At 33.0% G+C, this 22,424-nt stretch overlaps 1 protein-coding gene across 1 annotated transcript in view; it reads left to right on the top strand.

Annotated features, from left to right (window-relative positions):
- The window catches only part of ptprma (protein tyrosine phosphatase receptor type Ma), a gene marked incomplete at both ends in the record, with an annotated part of 253,813 nt that overhangs the window by 203,947 nt on the left and 27,442 nt on the right, over nt 1-22,424 (top strand). The window contains 2 exon segments of the mRNA NM_001018133.2: nt 87-222; nt 7,682-7,711. Coding sequence (NP_001018143.1) covers nt 87-222; nt 7,682-7,711 — 166 coding nt within the window.

Genomic DNA, 22,424 nt, shown 5'->3' with positions numbered 1-22,424 from the left:
GGCCAGTGTTTCTGTCTGTCCTCATATCTCATTGTTAATATCATAATATCCGTGACTCCTCTGCTCTTCTGGATGTGCTGTTTCAGGTGCTGCAACCCGTAAACCGGACGCGGTGGAGCCAGAAAAGCAGACGGATCATACGGTGAAAATTGCCGGTGTTATCGCTGGGATTTTACTCTTCGTCATCATCTTCCTCGGCGTGGTGCTGGTGATGAAGAAACGGTAGGAGATCTTCCTCCTTTCTACAGTATTCACTCTGATTCATCTGATGATCTTCAGTGTGTTTCTGCTGTCTTCATTTTTACACCTCTGCACTCACACTGACCTGTCAATCAAACAGAGAGCCCCGCCCCCACACTCACCTCATTGGTCGCTCTGAAATTGGCACTTTAGGGAAAAGTCATGTTGAATCATAGTGCTGAGTTTAAAAAGGTGCACTTATGAGGTTTAAAGAAATCCAAATATGAATTATACTCTGCAAATTTTCAAGTTTAAATTAAGATTAATAATCATAATCACCAGAACGTTTTAATGACATTTTTAACTAAAATTATGACAAAATAAATGATTTTTATTTTTTGAGATATGTCAGAATTATTAAATAAATGTGAGATTAAAGAGTAAAACAATATATTAAAACTTTAAGTACTTTTATAAGTCCATATTATGTTAATAGAGGATGAGAAAATATAATTATGATTAATTAAACAAGGACTAATTTAGGCATTAGATAATTCTATTAGATAATTGTGACAAAATGCTAAATTGTGAGAACTTAATAGCATTTTCTCATAATAAAAATTCTCATAATATATGCAAATATATATAAAGTTCATTTTTTTTACATTTTCATGCTAAATGATAAGGATAAAAACAAGAAATGCAGAAAGTTACATTTATGAGAAATTCATTGTTACTGCAGCACACTATAAATAATATGACAAAAAATGTCAAGACAGCAGATATTTTTAGGTTGCTCTAAGGTATTTTTTGTTTTGATGTTTTAAATTATTGTATCAATAAATTATTGTGATAAAGGAATCAGTTTTCAGCTATTTTTACTTTTAAGTATGCAAGGTTTAACTTAATATTTCTTGTTGACATGACTAAAAAGTTTATTTTACTCAAGAAATAAAATTCTTTACAGTGAAACTAAATGGTTAAAATTTGAGATAAATGATGAGTCAAAATTATAAGATAAATGATAAGTTAAAATTATGAGATAAATTATTAGTTAAAAAAATGAGATAAATGATGAGTTAAAATTATGAGAAAAATGATGAGGTAAAATTATGAAATAAATGAAGAGGTAAAATTATGAGATAAATGATGAGTAAAATTGTAAAATATATGATGAGTTAAAATAATGAGGTAAATGATAAATTACAAATAATTAGAAAAATGATAAGTTAAAATGATGAGATAAACGATAAGTTAAAATTATGAGATAAATGATGAGGTAAAATTATGAGATAAATGATGAGGTAAAATTATGAGATATATTCATTGGTGTCAATATAGCACACTAGAAAAATAATGAAAAAAAAATGCTAAAGTATTAACATTATAAGTTTAATTATAAGATAAATATTGTTAAAAGCATAAGATACACATATTAGTTTCACTGCAGCACACTAAAACATTATATGACAAAGTGAAATATTTTTGTTACTTTAACTTATTTTTATACATTGTTATCCAATTTAACCTAATATTTCTAGTCAGTTTGATTGATGTAAACTGATCATTTTATTTGACTAAAATATTTATTTTTTCACGGCAACTAAATGGTAATTAAGATTATAAATGATTTTTCTCATAAGATAAATATTCCAAAAGTCAAGACCAAATGGTAATTGAGATGAAAAAAAAAATGCAAAAAGTTAAAATTATGAGATAAATTTATTAGTGTCACTGCAGCAAGCTATAAAAAATTAGCGATAAAAAGTCAAATATTATGTTGCTTATGTTGCTTTTAGCTTATTTTTATTTGAATCAGGCTTCAGCATTTTTATAATACAAAGTTTCACTTAATATTTCTAGTCAGTTTGACTGATGCAAGTTGACATGACAAGAGATTTCATGTCAAATTTCCTTGGGGGAAAAAAAAAAATTATATATTTATCTATATTTCATTAATATAAAAAATGATTCATTGGATTTGTTCAATAGTTTTAAGGTAAGCAGTTGCAAACAATTTCTTTGATCTGAAATTAAACAAATTAAGTTGAACATTAATAAATCTAATTTGTGTAAATCCAGCCCATCTAAATGGTTTGCAACCACTTACCTTAAAAATGTGATGATCATTAAATAAGTAATGAACATAATAAGCAATATATTGATCATAATAATGCAATGCCATGAATCCTTTTTTTAGAGCGGTGCATCAGTCAGAGTGTCAGTGATTGACTTACAGCGACTCTCGACATTAAAACCCGACAAAGTGTTCAGGATCTAAAAAACAAACGGCATCTTGAGCTTCAGAGATCTCCGGTGTCAGAAAACATCCAGCGAACACATGAAAGTCAAAGCAATCTCAGCTGACGCTCCTCAAACGGATGCTTTTGTCAGCCCGACGCAGAATAATTGATTTGATCGCTCTGATAAGCACCATTACACGCTTTGTGGCACCAAATACATGCCGCCTGATGAAATATTAATATTTTCCTCTCAAACAAACGCCGTTGCTTTAATGACCCGGCGACGGGAAACCGCACAAATATTTTTCCAAGTGCAGAAAAAGAAGAGAAAAGGCGAGATAAGAGAGAAAATTTGATGAAAGGCCATTTTTTTTATTTTATTTTATTTTCAAAGAGACGCCCAAGGCTTGTTGCTCCGGGCGAGTTTACATTAGATCTGGAGTAAAAAGAAAAAAATCATGCAAATAAAATCCTGTGGCTCAGACTGCGAGGTGTTTCCTCTGCTTTCAGATGTCAAGTGCAGGCAGGCCGAGTAAATATGGTTTTAATGAGAGTCATTACGCGCTCAGAATATAAAGGGTATTTGTCTTTATTGATTTCACTGTTGAGCTTCAGAATGGCGAAACGTTTGAAGAGGGATGTCTTTATTGATTAATTAATTTATTTATTTCGCTGAACATGCAGATTGTTTGAATGCATCAGATGGGTTTAATAACCTCAGAATTGCATGTTAAATCTCAGTGTTATTTGATTGAAATGAGTTATTAAGTCAGGACTGAGTTCAGATTTAAAGGGAAAGTTCACTCAAAAATAGACATTTACTCAGTATTTATTCAGCGTTTAGTGTTTTTGTAATGCTGAACTCTAAAGAAGATATTTTGAAGAATGTTTAAAAAAATGCAGCAATTGATTCCTTTTGTATTTTTAATTACCTACTGGTGTCAATGGGCATCAGTTCCCAACATTCTGCAAAATATCTTCTTTTGTGTGAAAAAGTGTCATACACTAATCTAAATAATGAGATGATCAAAAAATGACACAGATCTAAATTATTAGATAATCAAAACAACAACACAATCAAATTGAGATTGAGAAAAATCTAAGCAATGACAATTTAAATTATGATAAAAAAATCTGAACTATGACACAATCTTAATTATGAGATAATAAATCAAAACAATGAAACAATCTAATTTGAGATAAATATCAAAACTAACACAATCTTAATTATGAGATAACAATCAAAACAATGACAATTTAAATTGAGATATACCAAAACAATGACACAATCTTAATTATGAGATAACAATCAAAACAATGACACAATCTTAATTATGAGATAACAATCAAAACAATGACACAATCTTAATTATGAGATAACAATCAAAACAATGACACAATCTTAATTATGAGATAACAATCAAAACAATGACACAATCTTAATTATGAGATAACAATCAAAACAATGACACAATCTAAATTGAAATAAATATCAAAACAATGACACAATTTAGATTATGAGTTAAAAATCTAAACTGACATGACCTAAATTATGAGATAAAAATTTGAACGACACAATCTTAATTATGTGATAAAAATCAAAACAATGACACAATCTAAATTATGAGATAAAAAATCTAAAAAAAAAAGACTTAATCTGAATTGAGATTAAAAAAAACTAAATCCACAATCTAAATTATAAGATAAAAATTTAAACAACGACACAATCTAAATTATGAGATAAAAATCTAAAAAAATGAAACAATATGAATTGAGATTAAAAAAATCTAAACTATGACATTTCTAAATTATGAGATAAAAACTATGATAAAATTATGAAATTATCAAGGTCAATATTATTCTGTTCAATAGCACAAAGAAACATTTAGATATGAATGACGACAGGTTTTTTTTTAGGTGAACTGTCTCTAAGATTACCTACTGTAGAGTCGTTCAACTGAGTCAAAAGGGTTTTTATCCTTTACTGCTGTGCTCTTTCTGTCTTCCCTTTGTCTCTCTGACCTCCTGTACTGTACTTTACTGTACTTTACCCTACTGATGGTCATCATGAAGCAAGAATCAGAGCCACTTATTCAGTCTATTGCAGAAGTCCTGCTGCGTGTGTTTTATCAATGAGCTCTACGACTGATTAGCAGATTATGAATATTCAGTACACTTCATTAATAAATCATTAGATGAACATTAAGTTGTGTGCATTGGTATGTGAATTATTAATGAATTCTTTTTAATGCAGCCATTAGTTTGCTTTCAGTATAGTGAAACACTTGAGTTTGACACTCATAAATACTGTATATCCGCTTTTCTGAATGAGATCTTCCAGTGTGTTGTACTGTTGAGTTCAGTGGAGATTAATTAGCTGACAAACACTAATGATTCGACATACTGCAAGATGAGAAATACAAAACAAAACCCTCAAACACTAAACATTTCTGCTAAAATATTAATATTTATTTATTTCATTACAAGGCAATGCAGTGCAAAATTCAGGTAAAATGCATTAAATAAAGAAATATTTAAATAAATGTGTAATGCATGTAAAATAATGTTATGCTAATGCAAAAAAATTATATATATTACAGCCATTCTTGTCATGTAAAGTGATGAATTTTGTTAAAATATATATATTTAAATTAAATATTATTTTATGGTACAGAAACACAAGCAGAACAGGTTTATGTAATTATTTACACTGTTTAAATTGGCTACTAATTGTATACATCATTTTCGCATTACAAAAATTAAGTGCAAAAATTGTACAAAAAAAAGTATATATTATTTATTTTTATTCATAAACTAGCCTGATAAATGTAGTCAATATATGAATATTTTCATGAATTCCTCACCACTAATTTTATTAGCCTCAGCCTAAATATGACACTTTCTCATGAATTATTAATGCTATTAACATTAACTGCCACACCTTAAGCTCCGCCTACAGCTCAGTCTCACAGCCATATTTTTTTATATTTAACTCAGCCCAAATATGACACCTGCTTATCAATTAATTATATCTACAGTAAGTTCTCCACCCACATATAATGTCACAGCCCTATGCTTATTTATGCCAGCCTACATATGAGTCCTAGTCATGAATTATTAATGCTATGAGTGCTGATTGCCACCCACCCCTTATACTCCGCCTACAGGCTTATTATAGTTTGCCTCAGCTTAAACATGATGCTTGCTCATGAAATATTATTGCTATTTACACTGACTGACACACCCACAACTTAAGCTCTGCCTATAGCCATATTTTCATTCGCGTTAGCCTAAATATGACTGCCAAATCCACACCTTAAGCTCCTCCCCCAAACCTTATTTTGTTTATTCAAGTCAGCTTAAATATGACATCTGCTTATGGATTGATATTAACACTGGCTGTCACACCCACACCTTGAGCTCTGCCCACAGCCTAAATTGATTACCGTGAGCCTAAATATAATGCTAACTCATTAATTAATAATGCTATCAACACTGACTCTTGCACCTTAAGCTCAGCCCACAACATCATTTTTATTTGCATCAGCCGAAATATGACACCTGCTCAGGAATTATTAACACTGACTGCCACACCCACACCTAAAACCCCACCCACAATCTTATTTATATTCCAGTCAGCCTAATTGTAATGTATGCTCATGAATTATGAACACTGACTCCCACACCCACACTGTAAGCTCCGCCCACATCCTTCAATTTATGTCAGCCTAATTATGGTGATGTTTGCCCATGAATTATTAACTCTGACTGCCACACCCAGTTGTAAGCTCCGCCCACAACATTATTCTTATTCGCATCAGCATAAATATGACTGATTATTGACATTAACACTGACTGCCACGCCCACACCTTAAGCTCCGCCCACAACTCCTCTCACAGCCTTATGCTTGTTCACAACAGCCTAAATGTGAAACCTGTTTATGAAATATTAACATTATTACCACTGATTTATTAATATTAACATGTCTGCTCATTAATTATTAACACTGACTGCCACACCCACACCTTAAGCTCCACCCACAACAATATTTTGTATTAACATCAGCAAAATATGACACCTGCTTATGAATTATTAATATTAAGACTGATTTATTAATGTTATTAACATGCCTTCTCATGAATTATTAACACTTACAATCACGCCCACACCTTAAGCTCCACCAACCTCTTTTTCACAGGCTAATGTTTATTCATTACAGCTTTAATGTGACACCTTCTTATGAATTATTAATATTAAGACTGATGTATTAATGTTATTAACGTGCCTTCTCATGAATTATTAACACTGACTGCCCCACCCGCAAGCTCCGCCCACATCCTTTAATTTATTTATGCCAGCCTAATTATCATGATGTATGCTCATGAAGTTATAACACTGAATGTCACACCCACATCGTAAGCTCTGCCCACAACATTATTTTTATTCCCATCAGCAAAATATGACACCTTCTTATGAATTATTAATTATATTAACACACCTTCTCATAAACCATTAACACTGACTGTCACGCCTGCTCGTTAAGCTCCACACGCACCTTCTCTCAAAGCCTTATGTTTATTCACGACAGCCGAAATGTGACACCTGCTTATTAATTTCTTACAACAAGACTGATTTATTAACATTATTAACACGCCTGCTCATAAATTATTAACACTGACTGCCACACCCACACCTTAAGCTCCACCCACATCACTTAATTCATTTATACTAGTCTAATTATGGTGATGTATGCTCATGAATTATTAACACCGAATGTCACACCCACATTGTAAGCTCTGCCCACAACATTAGTTTTGTTCGCATCAGCATACATATACCACCTGCTCACGAATTATTAACATTAACACTGATTTGGTAACATAATTAACATGCCCGCGCTTAAATTATTATCACTTACTGCCACGCCCATACCTTAAGCTCCACCCACACCTCTTTCACAGCTTTGTGGTTATTCAGGACAGCCTAAATGTGATGAATGAACACTGACTTAATTAACATGCCTTCTTATGAATAATTAACACTGACTGCCACGCCTACACCATAAGCTCCGCCCAGAACAGCTCCCACTGACTGCAGATAGGAACTCTTTCTCACATGTGTCACCATAATCAGGTTTTGTTCATTTCTTTCTCTCTATTTTTCGTACATTAATATTTTTACTTTTTCTTTCCTTCCATTTTCATCCCCCCCTCCACCCCCTCCACCACTGCTTTTGCCCCTCCACCCCACTCGGCAGAAGATCCTATCACTCCTACACTTACTACCTGTAAGTAACCACTTTGTGAAAACTAGTTTCAGTGCTTTTTTCTTTCTTTTTTTCTTTCTCTCTCTCTCTCTTCACGCTCTCCTCTTTTTAATATTCATGCATGATTGCGTGGCTTGTGCTTCCTTCAAACCGCATTCTGATCTCCAGCCGGCCGGACAGCGCTGCATTGCTTTAATGACGGATACTGAAACCAATCCCAGCATTGATGAACTGGCCTGCGTTTTGGCCTTGTGAATGATTCATCAGAGCGAACGCTGGGAGAGGAAAACATATATGCTAATTCTCCTCTGGAGGAAATGCTCTTTGGTGCGGTTTGAAGGAAAGATCACATGATCACAAGAATTCCCGTAGAGTTTAAGAAAGCATCAGTTCTTTTCCTTCCCATTGCTGTTTAATGAACGGATCAGTGAATCAAATGAATGAATCGACTCTCTCAGGTGTTCATCCATCAGATCACTGCTTCTGTTGCTTTCCCTTCATCTTTATTATTATTATTATTTTTTTACATCTGTTTGTGCATGAGTCTGTCTAGTGCATGTTAATCATCACACACACACACACACACACACACACACACACACACACACACACACACACACAGTCAAGAATCAAGTGACATTCAAACGAATCAAGTGACTCTCAAATTATTAATCAAATCATTGAACTGAATGCTTGATATTTGACACACCTGATGTGATGAAACACATTAACATATTTATAAATTTGACTGATATTATTGTTATATTGGTTATGTTAGCATTATTTCTGGTGGCGGTAATGGAAAGGTTAAATGCCCTCTCCCTTTAGCTTACCTTATTTAAAGCATTATTTTATTTATTTATTGTATTCAGATTTGATAAATGACCATTGTACGATCAGGATAATTAAGGTTTATTAAATAATATCAACTTTTGATTTAAGTAATGCATTGATAGATGTTGAATTGAGCACTAAGTAAGATTAATAAATACCTTGGATGTGTGTATATTTCTTATTTATTGAATAATTAAAGTAGTTATTTTTAAGAAATATGTATACTTAATTGAACACAAGCAGAATACATTTAGAAATCCTGTAGTTTTGACATTTATTATTATTGTTATTATTATTATTATTATTATAGTTTAATTGTAGATTATATTATGCATATATTATTCATATAATCATGTTTTTATTTTTGAATAAGGAAGTTGCACAAATATCTAAAGCATTTATGCATCTTATTTATTAAAAAAATAAATACCTGTAAATAAATGCATTTAATTAATATTTTGTTTCTAAAAATGTAAAATAATTATGAAAAATGATCCAGCATTATTATTATTATTATTATTATTATTATTATTATAGTTTATTGTAGATTGTTATGTATATATTATTCATATAATTTTGTTGTTTAATTTTACATAGCAAATCAATGAATTGCATAAAGACGTTATTAGCATTTAAAGCATTTATGCATCTTGTTCATTTACTGATACTGTACATTATTCAAATAAATTCTCAAATATGAAATAAATAAATACAGGTAAAAAAAACATTTAGTTTAATATATTTATGTAATATTAACAAGTAAATAATAATAATAATAATAATAATAATAATAATAATAATAATAATGTATGTGAGTTCATTAAAAACTATTTTAAAAATTTCTAAAGCCATTTATAAAAAATGCAAATGATTATGAAAAATGATCCAGCATTGCCTGAAATTATTTGACACACCTGATCTGATGATACACATTCACATATTTGTAAATTCAGATTTGATAACTGACCATTGTACATTCAGATTATTTAAGGTCTATTAAATAATATCAACTATTGATTTAAGTAATGCATTGATAGATGTTGAATTGAGCACTAGGTAAGATTAATAAATGCCTTGGATGTGTGTATATTTCTTATTTATTGAATATTTGAAGCAATTACTTTTAAGAATTGTGTATACTTAATTGAACACAAGCGGAATACATGTGTAAAGCTTGTAGTTTGTACGTTTATATATCATGCATTAATATTATTATTATAGTTTAATTATTGATTATATTATGCATATATTATTCATACAATCTTGTTTTTATGTTTGGATAGCAAATAAATGAAATGCATAAAGAAGCTGCACAAATATCTAAAGCATTTACGCATCTTGTTCATTTGCTGATACTGTACATTATTCTAATTAAATTTATTGAGTTGTTTTGTTGCTCTTTTACAGTGTTTACATTATTCAATTAAATTTTCAGATGATATGAAATAAACACACATAAATAAATACGTTTAATTTGATATTTTTGTTTAACGTTAACAAATAAGTTATATTAATAAGCATGAGTTAATTAAAAATGCTATCAATGATTTCTGAAGCCGTTTATAAAATAAATAATGAATGAAAATAATTATAATAATAAATGAACCAGCATTGCCTGATAATGAGAATAGATTTGTTGCATTATTTATTCACCTTTGTTCATGTTTTAGTTCAAAGCAAATCAAAAATGTATTTATGAAGCACCTTAAAAACACAGCGTGTAGCACAAACACAGATATAGTCAACAACACAACAATGCAGAAAGAAATATAGAGTACAATCGCATACAAATATTTCCAGTCAAATAACATTACATATCATTGACTTAACCTTAAAAATGCCTTGGACGTTGGGTCAAATATGGATATTTGATAATTCTTTTAAATTAAACTTACATTTTTGACCATATTTGACCCAACGTTGTGTTAAAACACAGGTGTCAAACTCCTGGAGGGCCGCAGCTCTGCACAGTTCAGCTTTAACTCTTATTAAACACACCTGATCAAACTTCAGGCTTGTTTGAAACCTGCAGGTAAGTGTGTTGGAACTAAACTGTGCAGAGTTGCGGCCCTCCAGGAACTGAGTTTGACACCTGTGGGTTAAAAGAACACAGCATTAGTCTAAGTGTGTAGTAAACACTGAAATAAACATTAAGTACACTCTTAAAAACATCCCTTCTTTCTGTATTTGTGTGTGTTTTGTGTTGGCGAATTGCATTATGGGATGTAGATCTCTGCTCTGTCCACTTCTGATGTTGAAAATTCAACTCTACAGTTTAACAAAGTGACTTTATTGACATTTTTAGTGGTTTAAAATAATATAAGTGTGTAAAGTAAGAGTAAATGTGCTGCAGTTTATTACAAGGTTTCTGTAGCGTAATGTACAACAGCAGCACACACAATACAGCACTGCGGACATGTGCAGAAAACACACTTCTTTGTTAACTTTTCATGCTTAAATCAAGATCTCATAATGCAATTCAGAAGGAAAATGACATGAAATAACAAACAAACATAAATCACAAAATATGTAAAACTGCTAATTTGCGGATATTTATTTACAGTGTAGAATGAACAGACGCATTGTTTCCTGATAGTCAACTTAGTAAAGTTTGTTGCGGCTCTGCATGAATTAATGTGCTTTATTTATAGCGTCTGGAATCTGCGGTTTAATCTGCTTTATTTGCGCGGAGGGATTCCTTCAGGCCTTTAAACGTGACATTCATGCAGGAGCGAGAGAAAGTCGCATCTGTTTGTGTCGGGATTCGCAGCCTTCAGCCAGGATTAGACGAAGATCCAGAGTCTGTTGATCAAATCCCCCGATATGGAGAGCATCTTCAGCATTTATAACTCTCTCTATATTTGGACACACAATACTGAACACCAATATCATTACATTAGGAGCAGGCTGCTCTTCTGCTATTCTGAAAACAAATGATTCATTGCAGTTAAGACTTTTTTAAAGGTAAATAGCTGCAAACAATTGATGTGGGCTTAGTTTTACAAACAATTTAAGTGGAGGTGGCACGGTGGCTCAGTGGTTAGCACTGTGGCCTCACAGTAAGAAGGTCGCTGGTTTGAGCCCTGGCTGGGTCAGTCGGTGTTTTTGAGTGGAGTTTGCATGTTCTCCCCCTGTTGGTGTGTGTTTCCTCCGGGTGCTCCGGTTTCCCCCACATGTCCAAACACATGCGCTATAGGGGAATTGATGAACTATATTGGCCGTAGTGTATGAGTGTGTGTGTGAATGAGTGTGTGTGGGTGTTTCCCAGTACTGGCTTGCGGCTGAAAGGGCATCCGCTGTGTAAAACATATGCTGGAATAGTTGGCAGTTCATTCCACTGTGGTGACCCCTGATGAATAAAGGGACTAAGCTGAAAGAAAATGAAGTTGGATGTTCCTACATTTAATTAGCCCAAATTCAGCCCACATCAATTTTTAGCTCACTGCATTTGATATTTAACTGAGGAGCTTTGAGACACTCATTGCTGAACCGTGTATATGTGTTGTGTAATCAGTCCATGAGCAGCATCAGCTTTGGGAGTGTAATCAATGGAGACTTGGAGCAGGTGTGTGTTTGTGTTGCATGACAGGATTTGTAGTCCATATGCCAGCAGATTAGTAGTCTGTTAGCGATCTGCACAGGCTGGATCATTGGTGACCGTGACATGCATTATTGTTTTTTTTTATCATTTATTATGTATTTTTTTATAATATGCAAAAAAAGTTGTTTTTATATTTAGATGGCAAATAAATTAAGGAAGTTGCGCAAATATCTAAAGCATTTAGACATCTTGTTTTAAACTATCTTTAGGACAAAATGAACCCTCTTAAGAAATTATTTTTTTAGTTTGTCTTGTTAACCTAATTAACCAACACTGTAAAAAAATAAAAATGTATGATTTATATAGATTTAATATATAAAAAATTATTTATATATATATATATATATATATATATATATATATATATATATATATAATTGATTTTATTTTTTTTTTTGATTTATTTTTTAAGACCCACTTTATTAAAATATGAAAACTGTTTATACATATATATATGATATATATATGATATATATATATATATATATATATATATATATATATATATATATATATAAACAGTTTTCATATTTTATTATTTATCATTATTATCATTATTTTTTAAAAAAATTTCCTGTTTATTTTTGCTTCTGAATTGCATTATTGGATTTTGATCATGCTTCCAACAATTTTGAAGCTTAAAGTTTAAAGTGTGTTTTCTGCATATGTATTAGTGTGCAGTGCTGTATTGTGTGTGCTGGTGTTGTATATTACGCTACAGAAATCTTGTAATAAACTGCAGCACATTTTTTAGTATTTTGCACACTTATTTCTCTAGAGATTATTTCTTAGATTATTTTAAACCACTAAAATGTTAGTAAAAGTAATTTTGTTAAACTGTAGAGCTGAATTTTCAGCATCCACAGTGGATAGAACAGAGATCAATATCCCATAATGCAATGGGCTATATGCACAGCTAGTGTTTTTTTCCTATCGATAAACTTCTGGTGAAAGCTTAATGTGACTTTCTTTTTTATTTTATTAGTTTTTTTTTTTTACAGTATCAACATTATAATGTAATTAATGTAACCAATCAAATATGCTTAAGCATTCAATTATTTGTTGAAGCGTAAAACAAAATGAAAAGCCATGAAAGGCACGCGACATCATGATCAGCAAGCTAGTGTGAAATCTTCATTGAAAATACTGGGGTAAAATCAAATGTTCATATTTTAAACACATGGCATGGAAAATGTTCATTTAATGCAGTGCTTCTTATACAGTCTGAGACCCACTTTATATTGTATATCAGTCAGTGAAGATGATAAGTAAAGAAAACAGACTTCAAATGCAGAGATTTTGTAACGGCATACAGTTGAGAGAGAGCTTTAATTGGGCTACTGAAAATTAAAAGTTCTTCTGCATACACCTCATTCACAACCTGAAATAAATCCATAACACACAAAATATGAAACTGTTGATTAACAGATTTTTTCAGTGTGGTGCAGCCTTTAAATTAGACTTTAAGCTCAATAAATAATATCTAGTAAATATTATGCGCTGTCATCATGGCAAAGATTAAAGAAAGTAGTTATTAGCGCTCTAGAGTGCTCTTTAACAGATTTCATCTAAACATAACTCATAATAACTCTAAACTTTTAATAACTCATCTCTAATAACTGATTTCTTTTCTCTTTGTCATGATGACAGTAAATAATATTAGACTAGATATTCTTCAAGACACTTCTATACAGCTTAAAGTGACATGTAAAGGCTTCACTAGGGTAATTAGGGTAAAGTTAGGGTAATTAGGCAAGTGATTGTATAACAGTGGTTTGTTCTGGAGACAATCCAACACTAATATTGCTGAAGGGGTAAATAATATTGACTACAGCAGTTTTTACACACACACACACACACACACACACACACACACACACACACACACACACACACACACACACACACACATATATATATATAGGAAATACTGTCAAAAATGTCTAGCTCTGTTAAACATCACTCAGGATATATTTGAAGAAGAATTAAATTATTCGAGTAATTTAGTGCTTCATCACAGATTAATATTAATATATTAATTAATATTAATGTATTTAAGTGTGAAGTTTCAGCCCATTGTGTCCTCCATATTCACAAACCATCATGACATAAACCGTAGAAATCTCCTCTGGTCTCTCTCTCTCAGATGTTCCCGTTAACTCGGTGTTCAAGCGAGCGGGAGGCCTTAATTAAATCCTTCAGCGAAGCCTCACGCAGAACAAGAAACAAATTAATTGTAACAAGACGATGTGCATTTGTATCGGCTGATGGCGGCTGTGGAATCAGAAAAAAAACCCAGAGAGATTTCCCAGTCGGGCCGCGGGCTCACCGTCGCCCTCTGATGCAGATAATGAAACCCTCCGTACTCTAAATGGTAATGGATCAGACCGGGAAAGTTTGGAAATGAGTCACCAGCAGCAATCAGACTCTTTAATTAAATTAGGGTCCAATTAGCGTCTATTAATGGGTGCGTGCAGCATACCTGGGGATTTAGGGCTGGAAATCCTGCTGAAAGCTCTGTGGAGATGAATGCATCACCGGGGCTTATGAAGCATTAAACGCACACACACACACACACACACCTGTAAACCTGTGAACCGATGAACCTGCATAATCCCAGACATTCATGATGTACTCATCTCTGTGTTGGACATGCTGATAGTGGTTGCTAGGGTGTTAGTGTAGTCTGAGCAGTTGCTATGATATTCTGGGTGGTTTTTAGTGGTTTTGGGTGGTTTCTAGTGGTAGTGGGTGGTGTTGTGAATTCTGGGTCATTACTAGGGTGTTACAGGTGGTTGCTAGGATTTTATGTGCAATTGCATTGGTTGCTAGGGTGTTAGGAGTAATTGTTATGGTAATCTGGGTGGTTGCTATGGTGTTAGGGTTAATTGTTATGGTATTCTGGGTGGTTGCTAGGGTGTTATTGCTAATTGTTATGATAATCTGGGTGGTTGCTATGGTGTTAGTGTAGTCTAAGTGTTTGCTATGATATTCTATGTGGTTGTTAGAGTGTTGTGTGTAATTGGTATGGAATTCTGGGTGGTTGCTAAGTTCTTTTGAGTAATCGCTATGGTATTCTGGGTGGTTACCAGGGTGTTATGGGTGGTTGCTGGGATATTATGTACAATTGTTGTGGTTGCTAGGGTGTTATGAGTAATTGTTATGGTAATCTGGGTGGTTGCTATGGTGTTAGGGTAAATTGTTATGGTATATTGGGCGGTTGCTAGGATATTATTAGTGATTTCATGGTATTTTTATTCTGGGTGGTTGCTAGGGTGTTATGAGTAATTGCTATGGTATTATCAGTGGTTGCTAGGGTGTTATGAGTATTTGCTTTGGTGTTCTGAGTCATTACTAGGGTGTTATGGGTGGTTGCTAGGATGTTATGTGCAATTGCTGTGGTTGCTAGGGTGTTATGAGTAATTGTTATGGGAATCTAGGTGGTGGTTAGGGTGTTATGGTTAATTTTTATGGTATTCTGGGTGGTTGCTAGGTTGTTATGAGTAATTGCTATGGTAATTTTATTTTGCGTGGTTGCTAGGGTGTAAGGTCATTTCTATGGTGTTATCAGTGGTTGCAAGGATGTAAGTAATTGCTATGGTATTAATATTTTCAGTGGTTGCTAGCGTATAATGAGTAGTTGCTGTGATATTCTGAGTGGTTGCTAGGGAGATGTTGGAAATTGTTATCGTAATCTGGGTGGTTGCTATGGTGTTATGGTAGTCTGAGCAATTGCTATGATATTCTGGGTGGTTGCTAGGGTGTTCTGTGTAATTGATATGGAATTCTGGTTGGTTGCTAAGGTTTCATGAGTAACTGCTGTGGTATTCCGGGTCATTACTAGGGTGTTATAGGTGATTGCTAGGATGTTATGTGCAATTGCTGTGGTTGCTAGGGTGTTATAAGTAATTTCTGTGATATTCGAGGTGGTTGCTAGGGTGTTATGGCTAATTGTTATGGCATTCTGGGTGGTTGCTAGGGTGTTATTTGTAATTGCAATGATATTCTTATTCTGAGTGGTTGCTAGGGTATTATGAGTAATTGCTGTCATATTCTGGGTGGTTGCTAAGGTGTTATGGTTGATTGCTATGGTATTTTGGGTGGTTGCTAGGGTGTTATGAGGAATTATTTAATCTGGGTGGTTGCTAGGGTGTTATGGTTAATTGATATGGTATTCCTGGGTGGTTGCTAGGTTGTTATACGTAATTGCTATGCTATTCTGAGTGGTTTCTAAGGTGTTATGATAATTTGGTGGTTGCTAGGGTATCCTTAGTAATTGTGATAGTATCTTGAGTGGTTTTTAAGGGGTTGCTAGGGTGTTAGTGCATTCTAAGTGGTTGTAAGCGGTGTTCAGAATTATTGCTATGATATTTTGGGTTGGTTGCTAGGGTGTAGAATTCTGAGTGGAGGTTAAAGTGTTTTAAATAATTGCTATGGTTTTCTGAGTGGTTGCTAGGGTGTCCACAGCACATGCTAGGGTTGTTAGGGTGTTCTGAATTTCTGCTGTAGTATTTTAGGGTGTTCTGAGTAATTGCAATGGGGTGCTGGCTTGTTCTTTGGTTGTTAATGGAGTCTGATGTATTACTATAGTTCAGTGTTTCTCAACCATGTTCCTGGAGGACCACCAGCTCTGCACATTTTCCTGTCTCCTTAACTAAACACACCTGATTCAGATCATCAGGTCGTTAGCAGAGACTGGAAGACCTGTACTGGGTGTGACAGACAGTGGAGACATCCAAAACATGCAGTGCTGGTGGGCCTCCAGGAACGTGGTTGAGAAACACTGCTATAGTATACTGTGTGGTTGCTAGGGTGTTTGGGATTGTTGCTAGCATGTTGGCAGTAATTGGTGTTTAAGTGGATTCTGGGTGGTTTCTATGGTCTGGGTATTTGCTTAAGACTTATTTAGGCATGTATTATTTGCGTTGTCTGTCTCATACATGAAGCTATGAAACCACGTCTTTAATATTTCTGTAATGTTGTGTAATTTATGCCTTCTCTATGACTGATCAGTTTAACTGTAGTGCTTTTAGACTTAATGAGCCGTGTTTTAGTGCTGAATGTCCTCTTTTAAATGCTGGTTTGTGAGTTTCTGAAGTGCATCCAGCACACACGGCTGTTTTTGCTCATCTATTTAAAGACAGACGAACACTCATCCCATTTGTTAGAGCTCTAAAATATTTATTTCCAGCATGTGGTGATGTTGCTGGAGTCTGAGCGGCTTCAGAGATCTGCTCGGTGGATGTTTGAGTGGAGCTGCAGGTTACACTGACACTAATAGTTTAATGGACAGGGTAATAGCATTAGGGTGTAGTGCACACTCGCTCTGATGCTGTACTGGCCATCAGTGCTGCTCTGACGATATTGATGCGGCAGTGGGTTCAGTGAGGGTCCCACTTTAAAGCGTGATCACGGTATGATTTTGAGGGTGCTTATATGGCCATGCGAGTAAACTGAAACACCTGCTGCATGTTGATGCTGCTCTACATAGTTACTGTGAGTGTTTGTGACAGATGCTGATGAGCAGCAGATGTTTGTGATGCAGATTTCAGCTTCACCTGCAACCGTTTAATTAAACTGTCAACACATTACTTCTTAATATTTCTCAGCGTCATGAAGGAGCTCGTTCACACGTTAAAGCATATTACAATGATCCAAATATGAACAGCTGGATTATTAATAAGCATGTGTAAATGTAATGCTTAATTTTAATATGTTAGCTGCTGCACTATAAGTATTGCATCAATGTCAGTTGTTTATTAATGAATTTCTTTGTGTCTCTGTTTTCATTTGGTTTAAATTGAGGTCTTAATTATATCTGGCAATGGGGAATTTACATGTATTTGAATGTTTATTAATTTAAATTAATTCTAAATAACAACAATACCTACTCTGGTCCTCTTACAGTATTTATTTTCAATATATAAATATTAAGCAATTAAATATCTGCATATTATCTTAATATTTCTACACATCATGCCCAAAGAGCTGCTTCACACATTAAAGCATATTACAATGATCATATTACAGACAAACCTGAACGGCTGGATTATTAATACGCATATAAAAATATAACGCTTAATATTCATGCAAATAGATGAACATATCAGCTGCTGCTTCATAATTATTTGCTTCAATATTTGTTGCTTATTCTTTTTCTCCTCTGTTTTCATTTGGTTTAAATGATGCCTTAATTATATCTGGCAACGATATAATTATTATATCTGGAGTTTACGTTTATTTAAATGTTTATAAATATGTAAAACAATGCCTACTTTAGTCAAAATGCATCAACTATTTTAAACAAATAAATATTATGCAATTTAATATATATTATCTTAATATTTCTCAGCATCATATAATCCTTCATGCATGAAGAGCTCATTCACACATTAAAGCATATTACTGTGATCATATTACAGGCAAACATGAACAGCTGGATTATTAAAATGCATATAGAAATATATCAGTTGTTTATTATTATTATTATTATTATTATTATTATTATTATTATTATTATTATTATTGTTATTATTATTATTATTATTATTATTTTATTATTGTTATTATTATTATTATTATTATTATTATTATTTTGTTATTATTATTATTTTATTGTTATTATTATTATTATTTTATTATTGTTATTATTATTATTTTATTGTTATTTTATTATTATTATTATTTTATTATTGTTATTATTATCGTTATTTTATTATTATTATTATTATTATTATTATTATTATTTTCTCTCAGTTTTTATTTGGTTTTAATGATGTCTTAATTATATTTGGCAATGGGGAATTTACATTTATTTAAATGGTTATTAATATGTAAAATCATTGTAAATAAAAACTATGAAACTAAAAAAATACATTAATTATTTGAAATAGTTAAATATTATGCAATTTGATATATGCATATTATCTTAATATTTCTCCACATCATGTAATCCTTCATAAACCAAGAGCTTGTTCACACATTAAAGCATATTATAATGATCATATTACAGCCAAACCAGAACAGCTGGATTATCAATAAGCATGCATACATATAATGCTTGATATTAATATAGCAGGTGATGCATCATAATTATTTGCATCAGTATCAGTTGATTATTAATATTATTCTTTATGTCTTCATTTGGTTTAAATGATGCCTTACTCATATCTGTCAATGGGGAATTTACATTTATTTCAATGTTTATTAATGTAAATATGCATATTTTAAATTGCATAATATTTATATATTTATTGTGACTAGAGTAGGCATTATTTTTATTTACAATGAATTTACATTTATTTAAATGTTTATTGATATTTAAATTCATTGTAAATAAAAGCAATGCCTACTCTAGTCAAAATATGATATTTATTTAAAATATAAATAGTTATTATGCAATTTAATATATGCATATTATCTTAATATTTCTTAGCATCATCCCTGAAAAGCTCATTCACACATTAAAGCATATTACAATGATCATATTACAGCCAAACTAGAACAGCTGGATTATTAATAAGCATATAAAAATCTAACGCTTAATGTAAATGAACACATCAGCTGCTGCATCATAATTATTTGCATCAATATCCAGCCAGATCTCACGAGTAAACGTAAGTATTTTGCGTTTTTTCAGTTTAGTGGCTAATTGTAATGTACAATTTTAAAAAGGAGGCGTGGCACCCAACCCCACCCCTAACCCCAACCGTCATCAGGTGATGAGCAAATCGTACTAAATTGTACGAATTAGATCATACCAATTCATACGAATTAGCCACTAAATCAAAGAGTTAAGAATTGCCGTGAGATTGCATTGCAATAACTGTTGTTTATTATTTTTTCTTTGCTTCAGTTCTCATTTGGTTTAAATGATGCCTTAATAATATTTGGCAATTGGGAAATTACATTTATTTGAATGTTTATTAGCCTAAATTAATTGCAAATAATATTTAATATTTAAAATTTAACATACAGAAATATAATTCTTAATATTAATGCAAATATAATGAATATATCAGCTGCTGCGTTATTAAATATATATTCATCAATATCAGTTGTTTATTATTATAATCACTTATTTGATTTATTTGATGGGATACTAATATCTGGCAATGTTAAAATTACATTTATTTGAATGTTTATGAACCTGAATTCATTGCAAATTAAAAATACCTACTACTATAGTAATTGCAAATTGTTTATTTTAAAAATATAAATATTATACTTATATTAATTACCTTAATAGTTGAATTAGCATGTAAAAAGCATATTTAATGAGCATATAGAAACAGTGGCACTGTGCACTCAGTATTCACCACTGCTTCTTCTTTAAAGCAAGGAATGCTGGGAGACTCGCTCATGTCTGAGACGTCAAAGTCTGAGTGAAAACGTGCAGGTGACCTCTGTATCTTGCGGGAAGTGCGTTTGATGGCGCGCTGACAGCTCATGTCAGGCTTCAGTGCTCATTTCAATACGCCTGCAAAATCATCAGTCATACATACTAATAGAAAACTCGGCGTACTGCGAGCTGAAGCCCGTCCAACAAAGGGCTGCTTCAGTGTAATAGACACTCACTTATGCTTAGAACAATGGAGAACACTGTCATACCACTGATACCTGTAATACAACGCATCATGCACATCTAGATCAGCGCGTGATGAATAGTTCTTACACTATAGATATAAATGTGAAGGTTTGCATGAGTAAAATTTGCCCTGCGTTTGCTATAGTGTTCTGGTAGACATACGACAAATGCAAAAGTGGTTACTAGGGTTTTGCTTTAGTGTTTGTGGTGGTTGCTAGGTTGTTTTGGTGGCTTCTACTGTATCTGGAGTCGTTGTTAAGGTGCTTAAAACTGTTTGGGCTGTTGGAAAGGTGTTGGTATGTAGCTACAGTATCTGTTTGCTAAGTGTTCTGGTGGATGTTTGAGGATTTAGAGTAGTTGTCAGGGTGTTGCTATGTGGTTGTTATATTGTTAGAGTGTTGCTAGTGGATGTTTGATAATATAGAGTAGTTGTCAGGGTGTTGTTATGTGATTGTTGTATTGTTAGGGTGTTGCTAGTAAATGTTAGAGAATATAGAGTAGTTGTAAGGGTGTGATAATGTGGCTGTTGTATTGTTAGTGTTGCTAGAGGATGTTAAAGAATTTAGAGTAGTTGCCAGGGTGTTGCTATGTGGTTGTTATATAGTTAGGGTTTTGCTAGTGGATTTTAGAGAATTTAGAGTAGTTGTCAGGGTGTTGCTATGTGGTTGTTATATAGTTAGGGTGTTGCTAGTGGATGTTAGAGAATTTAGAGTAGTTGTCAGGGTGTTGCTATGTGGTTGTTATATAGTTAGGGTGTTGCTAGTGGATTTTAGAGAATTTAGAGTAGTTGTCAGGGTGTTGCTTTGTGGTTGTTATATAGTTAGGGTGTTGCTAGTGGATGTTAGATAATTTAGAGTAGTTGTCAGGGTGTTGCTATGTGGTTGTTGTATTGTTAGAGTGTTGCTAGAGGATGTTAGAGAATTTAGAGTGGTTGTCAGGGTGTTGCTATGTGGTTGTTGTATTATTGGGGTGTTGCTAGTGGGTGTTAGAGAATTTAGAGTAGTTATCAGGGTGTGATAATGTGGTTGTTGTATTGTTAGGGTGTTACGAGAGGATGGGAGAGAATTTAGAGTGGTTGTCAGGGTGTTGCTATGTGGTTGTTATATAGTTAGGGTGTTGCTAGAGGATGTTAGAGAATTTAGAGTAGTTGCCAGGGTGTTGCTATGTGGTTGTTATATAGTTAGGGTGTTGCTAGTGGATGTTAGAGAATTTAGAGTAGTTGTCAGGGTGTTGCTATGTGGTTGTTATATTGTAAGGGTGTTGCTAGTGGATGTTTGATAATATAGAGTAGTTGCCAGGGTGTTGTTTGATTGTTGTATTGTTAGGGTGTTGCTAGTAAATGTTAAAGAATATAGAGTAGTTGTCAGGGTGTGATAATGTGGTTGTTGTATTGTTAGGGTGTTGCTAGAGAATGTTAGAGAATTTAGAGTAGTTGCCAGGGTGTTGCTGTTATTTTGTTATATTGTTAGGGTGTTGTTAGAGAATTTAAAGTAGTTGCCAGGGTGTGATAATGTGGTTGTTATATTGTTAGAGTGTTGTTAGTGTTGTTGTTAGATTGTTTATCGACCCAACCTTGTTACCTGAGTATTTAGGCTGGTTGCTAGGGTATTTCTGTGTGGCAACTCTAGTGTTCTGGTGCTTTTTTTGGTTAATTGGGTGTTTACCAAGGGGTTGAGTAAAGTATTTTTGGTTGCTAGGGTGTTTTAAGGTGT

The sequence above is a fragment of the Danio rerio genome, chromosome 24 (genome assembly GCF_052040795.2).
Source record: "Danio rerio strain M-AB ecotype USA chromosome 24, GRCz13ab, whole genome shotgun sequence".
Lineage (NCBI taxonomy): Eukaryota > Metazoa > Chordata > Actinopteri > Cypriniformes > Danionidae > Danio > Danio rerio.
The sequence above is the reverse complement of the archived record's forward strand: the minus strand, read 5'-3'. Positions and strand labels throughout refer to the sequence as shown.